At 50.2% G+C, this 15,074-nt stretch overlaps 1 protein-coding gene across 5 annotated transcripts in view; it reads left to right on the top strand.

The window, feature by feature from the left end:
• The window catches only part of LOC119971897 (ecotropic viral integration site 5 protein homolog), a 377,542-nt gene that overhangs the window by 237,280 nt on the left and 125,188 nt on the right, over window positions 1–15,074 (top strand). For all 5 annotated transcript variants that reach the window (XM_038808185.1, XM_038808183.1, XM_038808182.1 and 2 more), the window contains 2 exons: window positions 10,915–10,963; window positions 12,402–12,522. In XM_038808185.1, coding sequence (XP_038664113.1) covers window positions 10,915–10,963; window positions 12,402–12,522 — 170 coding nt within the window. The remainder of the gene's footprint in view (window positions 1–10,914; window positions 10,964–12,401; window positions 12,523–15,074) is intronic.

The following is a 15,074-nucleotide window of genomic DNA, read 5'->3' as shown; positions in this document are numbered from 1 at the left end:
AATATATCACAAGCAGATTTTACCCAGGACAAGTAGGCAGGAGACTACCTAAGTCCCAAGAAGATAACATTGACATTCTGCCAGTTCTGTCACCAAGGAGCACCTAAATGGAATACAAGCTTTGTTCTACAGCACAAGTAACATCTGTCAACATCAAAGAAAGAAAAAGAAGAAATTACTTTTCAACAAACTCTGGACAAATGACCTTTTGAGAATTAAATTTACTTGTAAGAAGATTTTTATTGGCACAGTGTAAAATAGTATTAGTCAAAAGAAATAAGATTCATGGTTGTTAAGTATGTGGTGAGGCCAATTTTGTTAATGGGGTATTTGGCACTGGATTGCAAACATTTGGAAGACTGTTCATACAAGAGGCAAAAAGGCTTCCGGTATGGCAACATGCGGGGCCGGTGCCAATCCACCTGTGCAGCCCAGTGGTCATTGACCTTCTTACCGCACTGGGTGCTGGTCATCTTGATGACACTCCCTGATCTGACTGCTGCTGTCACCTCCACCCAGGTGGCACAGGCTGCCCTGTGGCGGCTCCCGGGGGAACAGGGCATCCCGTCTGATTTCGACCGCGCCCAACAGTCTGGCCAGGTCCAGCATCCCCAAATCGTGGGGCTGGTCTCCTTGGTGGCATGGCTGCAAGCTGTGTGGGGTTGACTGTGCAGAAACGGTTTAAGTGCTGCTCTCCCTTTTTAGCAGGGGGCTGGCGAGCGCGATCCTGGCGAATCAGCTGGCGGGACAGTCATTTGCGGCGTGAAGCCTCTGGGGCCTCGTTAAGTGGACCAATTAACGTTTTATAGCAGTGATGGCCTCGCCGGACTTAGCAGCCGGAAGCTTGCAGCAGTTCCCGCTCGCTAACACACTTGGTAACATTTCCATTAATCACGCCCTTGTGTTTTAACTTGTTTTGCTTTCTCCCTCCTGTCTTAGATTTTCTAATACATCGCACCGCATTTCTTTTATTTCTGATTTTCCATATTTGGCTTTTCTATTCCTATATACGGACGCAATTTGCCTGTCGCATTCCGCCGGAATCGAGACGGGATGCGGCTGGTAGATCCTGGGAAAGGCCAACCCCAGGATTCCCGACGGCTGCTACGCCTGGCAAGATCTAACCAGATTGGCGAGATGTCGCAATCTGAGTCCTCCTCACAATGGGGAGGGTCTAGCCTCACACAGCTAAGTGAGTTTAGAAACCCACTTAGCTGTGTTGATGCTGTATTGAACAGCCACCTGGCATCTATCGGCCTCGCCGAGGAGACCACAGACGGACGCTCCTCAGCACTTGTAGCATGGGCAGGGTGGTACCCTGGCACTGCTGGTGCCACCTGGGCACCTTGGTACTGTCAACCTGGCACCCGAGCAGTGCCACCTGGTGCCATCTTGGCACTGCTAGGATGTCCAGGTGGCATTGCCAGTCTGGCAGTGCCAAAGTCGCAGGCTGACATTTTGCCCACTGAGGGGATCGGATCTGGGGATGCCCTGGCATATGAGGTGGGGTGCGGGGTGCCCAAGGACCCCCTTATAGGTGAGATGGGGCATTGGGAGGGTCCGAGGGTCACATCGGGGGATCAAGAGATCAGGGCGCCATTAAAAATGGCATCCTGACAAGCCGGCGAGCCTGCCTGCCCGACCGAGCCACCCCGCCCCTCCCTCCCGACCGAGCCACTCCAGCTGGCGAGCCTGCCTGCTCGACTGAGGCCCCCCCCCCCCCCCCCCCCCCCCACCAAACGTGGGAAGAGAAGCGGCAGCCCGGACCGCCGAAGCCAGAGACTCAAGTGCTCAGGAGCGGGGCCAATGAGCAGAAGAGAGAGGGAGAGAGAGGGGCGGGGTCCTCACAATGGGGAGGGTCAAGCCCCCCCCCCCCAAAAAAATGTACCTGCAGTGACCACGTGGTGAGCGGCGCAACGGAGAGGGACTCCGGTCCACACCAGGAACTTCTCTCCCGAACTCTCCTGAGAAGTGAGAAGGAAAGGGATAAAAAAGAAGAGAAGAAGAAGGGGGGAAAATAAAAGTAAATAAATAAATAAAGAGACGAGGAAAGAGAGAAAGGAAGGAAGGTAACCAACCACAAACCCCCACCCCCAACAAAAAAAAAGGGAAGCCCGAGGCAGACCCAGCAAGAGCAGAGGAGCGGGGGAAGTGAGAGCAACCCCAGGGTAAGGAACAGCAGCGGGGAAAGAAAGAGAGACAGACAGATGGCTGGAGGAAAGAAAAACACCAAGATGAAGGGACAGCGAGACGCAAGCAGCAGCAGCAGCGAGGGTAAGGCGCATGAGCACCGGACGCGTAGGCAGGTGGCCCCACAAGACAAGACGGAGGTACAGGCGAGCCTGAAAGGGAAAACGATGGCGGACCAAACAGTGGAACGTGAGCAGGACGCAGCGACCAGCATAAAGGAGGCACTCTGATTGGAGCTCCAAGCAATGATGAAGGAGACGACGCACAAAATGCAGCAGACCATCAAAGGCCTGGAAAGGGGGAAGTGAAGGCGTGAAAAAAACGATTCTGGAGCTGGAGAGGGCCACCTCAGACCAGAAGGACAGGGTGATAACCCCAGAAGCCGATGTGAAAAAGTTAGTAACGGCCCAGGGGAGCCTAAGAGAGAAAGTGGAGGACCAGGAAAATAGGTCGAGATGGCAGAACATTAAAATAGTGGGCCTGCCAGAGGGGATAGAGGGCAGAGACCCAACAGGCTACTTCACCCAAATGATGGGCAAGCTAGTGGGAAAGGAAGTATTCCCAAACCCACCAGAAATAGACAGGGCACTCCGACCCAAGCTCAAAGCTGGGGACCAGTCCAGAGCAATTATTGCAAAGCTGCACCGGTTCAAAGACTGGCAAACGAAATAGAGCACGTGGGAAGGGAAGACCATAAGGGTGTATCAGGACATTGGGGCGGACCTGGCCAAAAAAAGGGCTGAATTCAACAAGGCAAAATCAGCACTGCACAAAAGCAAAGTTAAATTTGGGATGTTATACCCGGCCAAACTCTGGGTAACATTTGAGGGGAAAGAGCTGTATTTTAACGCCCCAGTGGCGGCTGATGAGTTCGTTAGAGCGAACAAGCTGGGGGAGGAGCACACGCAACCGCAATGAAAGATATGGGGACGGAAAAGGAAGGGAAAACCAGAACAAAGAGTGGAGGACAGACCGCAAACAAGGACAATGGACTCATGAACTGTGCACATGTGTGTTATGCCTTGCGCAGGACTGTGCTGTCTTGTCTCAGAGCTTGTCTCCTCCCTCAATGCAATGGGGGGGGGGGGGGGAGTGGAGCGAGGGAAATGAGGGTGAGGAAAGCAAACAGGAGGGTGAGTCCAGGGCCAGTAGGAGAAAGGTTAAATAGTGCCATAACTGGGAAAATACTGGGAGGAGGGCCACCGTACTAGCGAGGAGGGCCAACACGGGAGGGCAGGAAGGAAGGAGGGCCGCAACGCCCCTCTCTGGCACAATGAGGGGGGGGGGTGCAGAAGTGGGGGGGGGGGGGAACACATGGGGGGGGACAAAGGGACAGAGGCTAGGGGGGGGGAGAGGAGTCTGGGGAAGAACGCAAAGCAAAAGAGAAGCAACAAGAAGGGTGAGATAGTGAAGCAGTGCAGACATAGGCCTCGGCGGGCAGGGAGCAGAACGATGAACCAAGAAGGTGCCGCAAACAGCCACTATCAGGGCGGAGGGAGACCCCGGAGCGCAAGGGCGCACCCATGTGGCATACACACAGCTGGTAGCCACATTGGGTGCCCCCTGGGCAAAGGGAAACCCCTCAGCGTTGGGGCCCGACCCCATGTTGAGAGCAGTGACCCTGGCCATTTCGGACAGCACCCTAGCAAAGGGAAACCCTGGAGTGCAGGGGTGCGTCCACCAGGTAAGTATGGGTGATCCCACAGGACCGGGGGGTCTGAAACCCCCCACCAGGGTTGTTACCTGGAATGAAAATGAAAATGAAAATCGCTTTATTGTCACGAGTAGGCTTCAATGAAGTTACTGTGAAAAGTCCCTAGTCGCCACATTCCGGCGCCTGCCCGGGGAGGCTGGTACGGGAATCGAATCGTGCTGCTGGCCTGCATGGTCTGCTTTAAAAGCCAGCGATTTAGCCCAGTGAGCTAAACCAGCCCCCATGTAAGGGGACTCAACGGCCCAATGAAAAGATCCAGAGTGTTCGCCACCTAAGAAGCCTAAAAGCAGACATAATCTACCTACAAGAGACGCACCTGAGGGAGAAAGAAGGGCTGGGTGGGACAGACGTACCACTCATGCTACGGGACAAGGGCTAGGGGGGTAGCAATATTAATTAGCAAAAGGACGAGGTTTACAGGAACCAAGACAGTTACGGACCCAGGGGGAAGGTTTGTCATGGTCAGCGGTGTCCTGGAAGGGGCACCTGTCGTACTGGCAAATGTGTACGCTCCCAATTGGGACGACTCAGAATTCATAAAGAAGACCATGGCGGAAATCCCCGACCTTGACACACACCGACGGATTATGGGGGGGCGACTTTAACTGCATGCTGGACGCACTGACCGGCCGATCAAACCCCAGAACGGGGAAAACGTCGGGCATGGCTAGGGAGCTCGGGGCCTTCATGGAACAGATGGGGGCGGTGGACCCATGGAAGTTCCTGCACCCGGGAGAAAACGAGTTCTCGTTCTTTTTGCAGGTGCACAAGGTATACACCCGTATCGACTTCCTTGCAGTGGGGAAATCGCTGGTTCCAGGGATCACAGGAACGGACTACTCAGTGATCGTTATCTCTGACCACGCTCCACATTATATGGATGTGAAGTTGGAGACAGGCTGGGCCCAGCGTCCCACATGGAGGCTGGACACGGACCTCCTCGCAGACAAGGCTTTCTGCCAAAAAATATCGCAGGCCATAGGCGATTACGTTAGTAACAACCAAAACGGGGAGGTCTCACCCTCACGTTCTGGGAGGCACTGAAGGCCGTGATCAGAGGAGAGATCATATCCTACAAGGGAAGTCGAGACAGGGAAGAGAGGGTGGCCAGGCAACAGCTAGTGGACTCCATTCTGGAAGTCGATAGAAAGTACTCCGAGGCCCCGACCATAGAGCTGCTGGCGGAGAGGACAAAGCTGCAGATGGACTTTAACCTGCTATCCACTAGGAAAGCAGTGTACCAACTCCGCCAGACACGGGGGACCTTCGACGAACACGGAGACAAGGCTGGCCGCCTATTGGCTCACCAGCTGAGAAAGCAGGCAGCCACGAGGGAAATAGCGCAGGTTAAGGATAGCAAAGGCAGATTGGTAACAGACCAAAAGGAGATCAATTGGGCATTCGAGACCTTCTATCGGAGACTGTACACCTCCGAGCCCCCCGACGGGGATGCGGGAATGAAACAGTTCCTAGACAGACTGGAACTGCCAGTGGTGGGGGAAGACAGGGGCTGGTTTAGCACACTGGGCTAAATCGCAGGCTTTTGAAGCGGACCAAGGCAGGCCAGCAACACGGTTCAATTCCCGTATCAGTCTCCCCGAACAGGCGCCGGAATGTGGCGACTAGGGGCTTTTCACAATAATTTCATTGAAGCCTACTCGTGACAACAAGCGATTTTCATTTTCAGACAGACGGGGGGGAGCTGGAAGCACCAATAGACGTGGGAGAAATCATGGAGAGCATTAGCTCCATGCAGGCGGGGAAGGCACCGGGACCCGACGGGTTCCCGGCGGACTTCTACAAAATATTCGCACCAATCCTGGCCCCACACCTAAGGGACATGTTCGCAGACTCGCTGGCAGGGGGCACCCTTCCCCCAATGCTAGCGCAGGCCACAATCTCACTAATACCTAAAAAAGATAAAGATCTGACAGAATGTGGATCATACAGACCCATTTCACTGCTGAATGTGGATGCGAAAATACTCCGAAAGGTCCTGGCCAAAAGACTGGAGGGCTGCGTACGAGAGGTGGTCGCAGAGGACCAAACGGGCTTTGTCAAGGGTAGGCAGCTCACAGCGAACATCCGGCAGCTGCTGAATGTGATAATGCATGCCCCCCCCCCGGGGGAGAGAACACCAGAGGTGATCGTCTCCCTGGACGCAGAAAAGGCCTTCAACAGAGTCGAATAGAAATACCTCCTCGAGGTACTGGAACGGTTTGGGCTAGGAGCGGGGTTCACCGCCTGGGTGAGGCTCCTGTACAAAGCTCCCAAAGCGAGTGTCCGAACAAACACCACCAGCTCTGAATACTTCCAGCTACAGAGAGGAGCAAGACAGGGCTGCCCCCGTCCCCACTCTTGTTCGTGCTAGCGATCGAACCCCTGGCGATAGCCCTGCGGGACACAAAAAGCTGGAAGGGAATCTATGCAGATGACCTGCTCCTCTATGTCTCGAAGCCACAGGAGGGACTGAAGGCAATACTGCAAATACTAAAAGTGTTTGGAACCTTCTCGGGCTACAAACTTAACCTGGGCAAAAGCGAGACATTCCCAGTGAACCCAAAAGAGGGAGGGACAGGGCTGAAGGGGCTCACGTTCAAAACGGCCCAGAACAGATTCCGTTACCTGGGGATCCAAATAGCCAGAGACTGGACACAGATCCACAAGTGGAACCTGACCAGCCTGGTGGAGGAAGTAAGAAAAGACCTTCAACAGTGGGGCTCACTCCCACTCTCCCTGGTGGGAAGAGTGCAGACGATCAAGATGAACGTACTGCCAAGGTTCCTCTTCCTGTTTAGATCCATCCCGATCTTCATCCCCAAGGCCTTTTTCCAAAACGTAGAAAGGCTAATCATGGCGTTTGTGTGGGGGGGGGGCAAGAACCTGAGAATTCCCAAACCAACACTGCAAAGAGGGAAAGTCAGAGGGAGCCTGGCTCTGCCGAACCTACAATACTACAACTGGGCAGCAACGGCAGGAAACAGTGAGGGTACAAACGGAGGAGGCATCCTGTAAAGGATCAACCCTCCGAGCCCTGGCCACAGCAGCACTCCCATCCCCCCAAACAAGGTACACAACGAGCCCAGTGGTCGCGGCCACACTGAGAATGTGGACCCAGTTGAGACAACACTTCGGGATAACGAAAATGTCCCTTATGGCCCCCAATTGTGGCAATCACAGATTCCCCCCAGCCATGCTAGATACCACCTTCAAAAGATGGGGGCGGGATTGTGGCACACTGACGGTTGGGGACTTCTACGTAGGGCGCAGACTGGCGACACTGGACGAACTGACGAGGAAGTGGAAACTATCAAGAGGACAGGAATTGAGACACCTCCAAATAAAGCACTTCCTCCGCAAAGAGACATTAGGGTACCCCAGAGCCCCAGAAAGCACACTACTAGAGGACCTGATAGGCGCAAGCAGAGAGAAGGGGGGACTATGTGGGAAAATATACAGACAGCTACTGGACAGAGCCCGAACACCACTGGACAAAAATGGGAGGACGAACTGGGGACAGAGGTGGGATGGGGACTCTGGAGCGAAGCACTGAGCAGGGTGAGCTCCACCTCCTCCTGCACAAGGCTAAGCCTAATGCAGCTCAAAGTGGTGCACAGAGGGCACCTGACCAGAACCTGAATGAGCAGGTTCTTCCTGGAGGTGGAGGACAAATGTGAACGGTGCCAGAGGGGCCTGGCCAACCGCACCCACATGTTTTGGGCTTGCCCCAAGCTTGCTGGGTTCTGGACAGCCTTCTCCGAAGCAATGTTCAAGGTTGTGAGGGTGAAGCCATGCCCAATAGGTGCAATCTTCGGGGTATCAGAGCAGCCAGAGCTGCACATGGGGAAGGGGGCCCTTCTTCTTCTCTCGTGGTTTCCCCATTTTTCCCAGGCAGTTCGTCGGCCTGTTCCTAAACCTGTTCGAGGACAGCAACGAGGAGAAAGCCAGGGAAAAAAAAGATGAAGAACCAAAGGACTACGCAACCTGGGTTGAGGCGGCGGGGGGGGGGAGGGGGGAGAAAAACGGGGAAACCACGAGAGAAGAAGAAGGGTGCTGAAACCAATAGGGATGGGGGCGGAGGGCGGAGGAAGGATAGGATATCATAGACTGATCCAGAGGGCAGCAAAATATACATACAGTTAGTCAAATGAAGGACAAAACAAACCTCTCTGTAAAATAAAGCAAATTAGCGCAGGCAAGAAAAATGTAATGTGTATAAGTTACAACTGTTGATGAGAAAAGCCAATAAAAAGATTTTCAAAAAAAAAAGGCATCCTGCTCTCTTCCGGAGGAGCTTCTCAGTGCAGGAAATTACGTTAAAGTGCAGCCTCGGGGACATGCCCCGCTGGGACCCAAGAAAGCAAGAGTGTCGTTAGATAACAGGGTGATTCCCGGCGCTACAAGACCAGGGGAATCACCCCTCTAATCCCGCCAGAACGAACTCTGATTTTCTTTTTTGTTGGTTAAATTGTGGTCCACAGGTCTTTTTAAATTTGCAGCTCTTGACTCTGTCATTGTGAGTTGGTTTCTCAATCATGCTCTCTCTTTTTCTTTCTTCTCTCTCTTAATTTGTCTCTCATGTTTATCTTTGCTCATTCTGCATTTCCTATCTTATTTCTGTCTCATACACTCTATGCAACCAACACTAATTTTTTCTATCTGTTTTTATTTTTACTCCTATGATAGTTTATTCTCTCTCTCTGTCTGTCTCTCTTTGGTCTTCCTCATGTCTTGCTGCCTCCACATACCTCATACCAGTATCATGTCATCACTGGCTGAATTCCAAAGATGTGGACCGGTCATATAGCTCTCGAGTTCTCAAAGTATCGCAGCCATTTTGAAAGCAGAGCAGGTAAACACTAGTTTCTTGAGATGTTCATCTTGCTGCCTGGTTATAGATTAACCTCTGAAATTCCTAGATCTGGACCTGGACCAAATAGAATTCATTTCCAGCAATGGCTGAAACTTGAGTTTTGCTTCCATATTTATTACATTGACAAAGATCAGAGCGGAAAATCCTAATATTCAATCTGTCACAGTTCTCCCGGCCGCTCAGGTCAAGGGTTTCAAATTTTTTGGCAAGACAGCACATAGTCTGCATTTAAAATAATGTTCAGATTGCTACTTCCTTTCCTTTGAAATCTTATAGGTATCTAAATTAAGCCTTGCTTAAAGATTTCAATACCAATCCCTAAATGGGAAAAGCAATCCAAGTCTTTGATGCATACCATTCAACAAACTCTATAAATATTTTAGTTCATTATTTTTTAATTTGTATGAAACTTCAATGGTCAAAATATTATTACATCTTACTCAGTAGACATCTAAAAAAGTTAATTTGTTTACACAATTGTTTGATAGGTATATACGCTAGACTTTTACCAAGCCAGGGTTGCATGTGTTAGCAAACAATCTGAATGAACATCCTAAGCAAAGCTATTACTGGTCTACTTTAAAATTCTATGACTAATGATTGAGATCATGCTTTATTTTCAGGAGGGAATTTTGATAGAGCAGAAATTATTTTGCTCCATGGGTGTTGTGACTGAAAGATTCTGAAATATTCTGTATATTTGAACACTCTTGTGTATTCTATAGTGGAAGGACAAAAGTCTGAGGATTTATCAAAGGCGTTGAGTTGTGCCAATTGCTACTGAATGAGTTTTAGTTGTATTTTATATGCAGTAGAACACTGGAACGGAATTCAGGAATGGCTCAACATTATTCTGCATTGACCCTTGTTTCTAAAATACCCGGACCACGTTACAGCAGTCGCATGCATGCCAGAAGTACAAGTTCATTGCAATTCTCAAGATTCAGATCAGGAATCTGAGGCGGGATTCTTCTTTCCGGGGACTAAGTCCCCATGCCGGTGGGAGAACCGGCTTCAACCACTCCGCCGTCAACAATTCTCCGCACTTCCGGGGGCTAGGTGGATGCCGAAGGGGTTGGCACCGCACAACCGGTGCCGAAAGGACTGCGCGAGTTCATGCATGCGCCGGAGGGCTGGCGTGATCTCGCGCATGTACGGAACCGCCGGCATGGTTCCGTGCATGCGCAAACCGGCCGCCGTATTCTGGTGCATGCGCAGGGGGTTGTCTTCTCCGCGCCGGCCATGGCGGAACCCTACAAGAGCCGGCGCAGATGGAAGGAGTACCCCCATGGCACAGGCCCGCCCGCAGATCGGTGGGCCACGATCGCAGGCCAGGCCGCCGTGGGGACCCCGCCCCCTGGGGTCGGATCTCCCCCGTGCCCCTCCCAAGGATTGCCCCAGCCGACACCTGCCAGGTCCCGCCGTGTGGGACCATGCCTAACCCACGCCAGCGGGACTGGCCAAAAATGGACAGCGCTCGGCCCATCGGGGCCCGGAGAATTCCCGGGGGGGGCTGCCAACGGCCCCCGACCTGTGTGGCTTGAACCATGCCCCCGCCTGAAAACCTGCGCTGGAGAATACGGCAGCCCTGCAGCAGGGCGGGATTTGCACCGCCTCCCCCCCCCCCCCCCCCCCCGAGATTCTCCGACCCGGCGGGGGATCGGAGAATCCCGCTGCTGGATATTTAATATGCTCAAACAACATGCATAAACTATAACTTCAGAACAACACTCATACTGTATATTTTTCTATTTCCCATACCAACCATCCTTTCTGAGTGATGTTAGCTATTTTTGCCAAATTAGAAGTAGGATTCTGCTTTGGCCTGCTGCACACTCAGAAATGGAATCATTTCACACATGTCAAACCAACAATCAGCATTCATTCACTCAATTATTCGAGCTTGACCTTAAGTCAATTTGTAAAAGGTGTAAAGCTAGTGGCTTAACCCACTGCCACTATATTGTCTCCCCAACCTTATTTTTATTTGTTCTTAATTGGATGGTGCTTACATAAAGATACTTGTCCAGCAGTCTCGTAATGTAAATATGCAAATAGCAAGAGTATGGCATGTTCTTTATCTGTGCTGTTCTAAATTGCATTTTGCCTAATTATAGTTGAATTTTCTTTTAAACAGGCAGCAAGCTTTGTTTCATGTACTCACTGCCTATTCTGTATACAACACGGTAAGAACATTGAGTTGTGTTTACATCCTGAGGTATAATAGTATATTAAAAAATCCAACACCCAAGGGTCAACTTTCATTTATAAGCAATTCATGTTGCAAATTTGTAGATTTGAATCTTAAAGATGTGGGATTTATCTTTCAACTTAATGTATGAATCCAATATTAATTTTGAAAGTGAGATACTACAATCACAAACAAGAATCTTAAACTTACACAAAGACAATCGCGTTGGTAAGAGGGGAGGTCTGGCTATGGTTGATTAGGTAAATAGACTAAAAGGAGGATGATAATTTTAAATTGGAGGATTAGCAATCAATATAATTAGCAAAAATTGAGGTGAAAGGCAAGTATGATATGATGCAAATTAGGGTAAGGGCAACAGAGTTTTGGATGAGATGCTAGAAGATGAGTGATCAGCAAAGAGAACATTGAAATAGCCATCAAACTGGTGGTAATGACATAAATCAGGAATTCAGTGGCAGATAAGCTGAGGCAGGAGCAAAAGTGGACAAGGTGAAGGTAGATGATCTTTATGAAAATATATGAGTCGGAACCTCAGTTTAATACCTAATAGTATACCAAGATTCTGAGTAGCATGGTTCAGCTTGAGACAATGGGCAGGAAGCAGAAAGGAATCAGTGGCAAGGGTACACAGCTTCTGCTGGGACCGAAAATGATGGCTTTAGACGTCCCAGTGTTTAGCTTAAGGGAAACTCAACTCATCCAAAGTTGGCTATCGGACAAACAATGGTCAACAAAGAGCTCAAGAGAGGCGATGGTGAGATATACCTGAATGTTGCCATTTTACAGGTGGAAGCTGACCCCGTTATTCTGGATTACATTGCTCAGGGGCTGCATGTTTTGGCAAACAATCTGAATTCAACATCCTAAGCGAAGCAAACATCCAAGTAGCAATACATCCGAAGTACATGCTTCAAATAAATATTTGACAGAAGCCAGAAAAGAAGATGTTAGGATTAGAGACCAAAGGCTTGGTCAAAAAGATAGGCTTAATGACCATCTTAAAGGTGGACAAAGAGAGGAAAATAGAGAAGCAGTTTAGGTGGGAAATTAAGGCAGTTGAAATTTGGATTGCCATCAATGGAATGATTAAGATCAGGATAGAAACTTGATTGAAGAGACACTTTTCCATGCTACCCTTCAAAAGAAACGAGGGAGAGGGCAACAATGATAAGGACATGATAAAAATTAAAGCTGTTACAATATACAATTTATTAAATGCTATTTATATGTTAACTATCGCTTATTTTGATAAGGTTAAAGATTTACATACCTTTTTCGTGTAAGCAATAGATTTTTTTTTAATTCTCTATCTCATCCAGTTTATAATTCATTACTTGCTTCCCAGGGCAATATCAGATACAGTATAATACAAATATATATGAGTAAGAAATTAATCATCCTTCTCTTCACAGGAGGTGAGTTATTGTCAAGGAATGAGCCAGATCGCAGCCATTCTACTAATGTATTTGAATGAAGAGGATGCATTCTGGGCGCTATCTCAATTACTGACTGATCAGAAACATGCGATGCATGGTAAGCACCTTAGCAGTTTGACAGAATGATGAATGTTATCAACACTTTAACTTCCTGATGAATTACTGGACATTTGTGATGTTCACCGTTACTTCTCAGTAATTATTGCAAATGTTAAAAGTCTTCAGCATGAAATGTAAGGAAGTGTCCCTTTTTTGTTTTCTGAGTCAGCATTGGAATCTTTCAAACAGATGGGTTCAAGCCCAATATTGACTTAATGTAGGCTGACATTTCAGTGCAGTATTGAGGCTGCATTGTTGGCAGCTAGTTAAATGGGTTGTAAAACTGAGGCCCCACCTGTCTGCTGACATGAATGTAAAATATCCCACAGCACTGATCAAAGAAGAGCAGAAATTTCTGCTGGAGTCCTGACCAACATTCATCCTAGCTGACAAAGAGTCATCGGACTCAAAACGTTAGCTCTTTTCTCTCCCTCCAGATGCTGCCAGACCTGGTGAGATTTTCCAGCATTTTCTCTTTTGTTTCAGATTCCAGCATCCGCAGTAATTTGCTTTTATCCTGTGTTCCTTATAAAAGCTGTTTCCCATTGGGATCACCAGATCGTGCAGTCAACCATTGTTCCCTGTTTGACATGTTAAAAAAATAATTAACCACACGACCTTAACAGAAACCAATAATTTCAGCTCTTCTTCCCAACAGCCATTCCAGTGACACAAAGACATCAGGGTGCATATCACTGGAGGTAGACAGCTGCATCATCTGGCTCTGCTAGCCCCGGCGGTTCCCCATAGTCTTGCACCATCATGTCGACGCCCTCGGCAATGCCCCCTCAGTGACTGGGACACACCCCCCAGTGACCCAGCCATGCTCTGCAGTGCCTCAGCCATGCCCACCTGCGACTGGGACAAGCTCTGCAGCACCTCAGCTATTCCCATATGAGAGCAGGACCTGTCCTGTAGAACCCGATCAAGGTCAGCCTGGTACTGGGTGACATCCTCCAGTGGTGGACATACTGCCAAGACCTTCAGCCATGGTCGTCGCTGTCTGAGCGACGCCTTGGACACCTTCACTCATGGCAGCAACGTCGTGCACCAGGCTCTCCACTGCAGTCTTCACCCTGGCAGTGTTGGCCTTGGTGCCACTCATTGCCGGCGCCGTCTCCTGCGCCTGTAGCATGTGGGACTCATCCAATTGGCTATGGATCTGCTGGAGTTAAGCTGACATCTCCCTCTGAACATCCCAGCCGCTCCCTAATGTCTCCATCAGCTCCAGGAAACTCTGTGCCAGTCAGTAAGACAATCACTACTCACGTTTGACAGGTCCTCTGGGTGTAGCCCGCTGGTTCCTCACCTCTGCAGATTCCGCCAGCCTCCGCATGTGTCACTGCCCTGTCCTCAGCCACACCGGACACCACCAGGGCCCGCTCCTCAAAGGAAGTGAGGATTAAGTCCGGCATCGCACCGCCAGTCTTGGCCCTCTCCCGCCGATTGTAGGAGAGGTTTTTCTGACGGGACACAGAGAGGGTATCGTTAGCCACATGCATGGTTTACGGTGGGGTGAAGGGAGGGTTGGGGTCGAGGAAGGTTGGAGGGGTGGGTGGAGGGGGATGGAGGGAGGGTTAGGGGTCGCCTGGGGAGATGCTTCCTTGGTGGTGTGGGACGTTAGTGTCTACTCACTCTGGCTGCCGGTGTACGTCGTTGACCTTCTTCCGACACTGGAGGCCAGTCCTCCTGGTCACACTGCCCAAGCTGACTGCTGCCGCCACCTCGTCCCAGTCAGCACTGGCTGCCTTGTGGCTCACCCTCCAGGACCCTTGGGGGACCAGGACATCCCTCCTGGTCTCCATCGCGTTCAGGAGCTTCCCCAGGTCAGCATCCACAAATCTTGGGGCCATTCTCCTCAGCGCCATTGTTGTGAGCTGGCTGGGGTTGGCTGAGCAAGTGCAGCCTAAGTGCTGCTCAAACCTGTTAGTGGGGAACTGGCGAGTGCGGTCACGGAAAATCAGCTTGCGAGCCAGCATTCGGGGCGGAAAGCCTGTGAGGCCTCATTAAGTGGGTCAATTAACGTTGAATAGTGTTGCCTGCCAAATGCCGGGAAACATGCAGCAATTCCCACTCACTACGGCACTTAGAAATTGTTCCGGAGAATCGTGCCCATTGTTTTTTTGTTTTTTTTTTTATTTAGATTACCCAATTATTTTTTCCAATTAAGGGGCAATTTAGCGTGGCCAATCCACCTACTCTGCACATTTTTGGGTTGTGGGGGTGAAACCCACGCAGACACGGGGAGAATGTGCAAACTCCACACAGACAGTGACCCAGAGCCGGATCGAACCTGGGACCTCAGCGCCGTGAGGCGGTTGTGCTAACCACTAGGCCACCGTGCTGCCCATCGTGCCCATTGTTTATAAACATTCTTGCTATGATTGACAGCTTATCACTACATCAAAAGCAGCTGAGTGTTTTAACGTCCTCTTTTTCACAGCAGGAAGCACTTCTCATGCCCAAAGTGACACTTAGTCATTTTTGGGAAAATTCCACCCATTGTCTTTAGTCTGCACCACAAACTCCATTCCCAACCACCAGCCTCAT

This window comes from Scyliorhinus canicula, chromosome 9 (genome assembly GCF_902713615.1).
Source record: "Scyliorhinus canicula chromosome 9, sScyCan1.1, whole genome shotgun sequence".
Taxonomy (NCBI): domain Eukaryota; kingdom Metazoa; phylum Chordata; class Chondrichthyes; order Carcharhiniformes; family Scyliorhinidae; genus Scyliorhinus; species Scyliorhinus canicula.
This window is presented reverse-complemented; position numbering and strand designations above follow the sequence as displayed.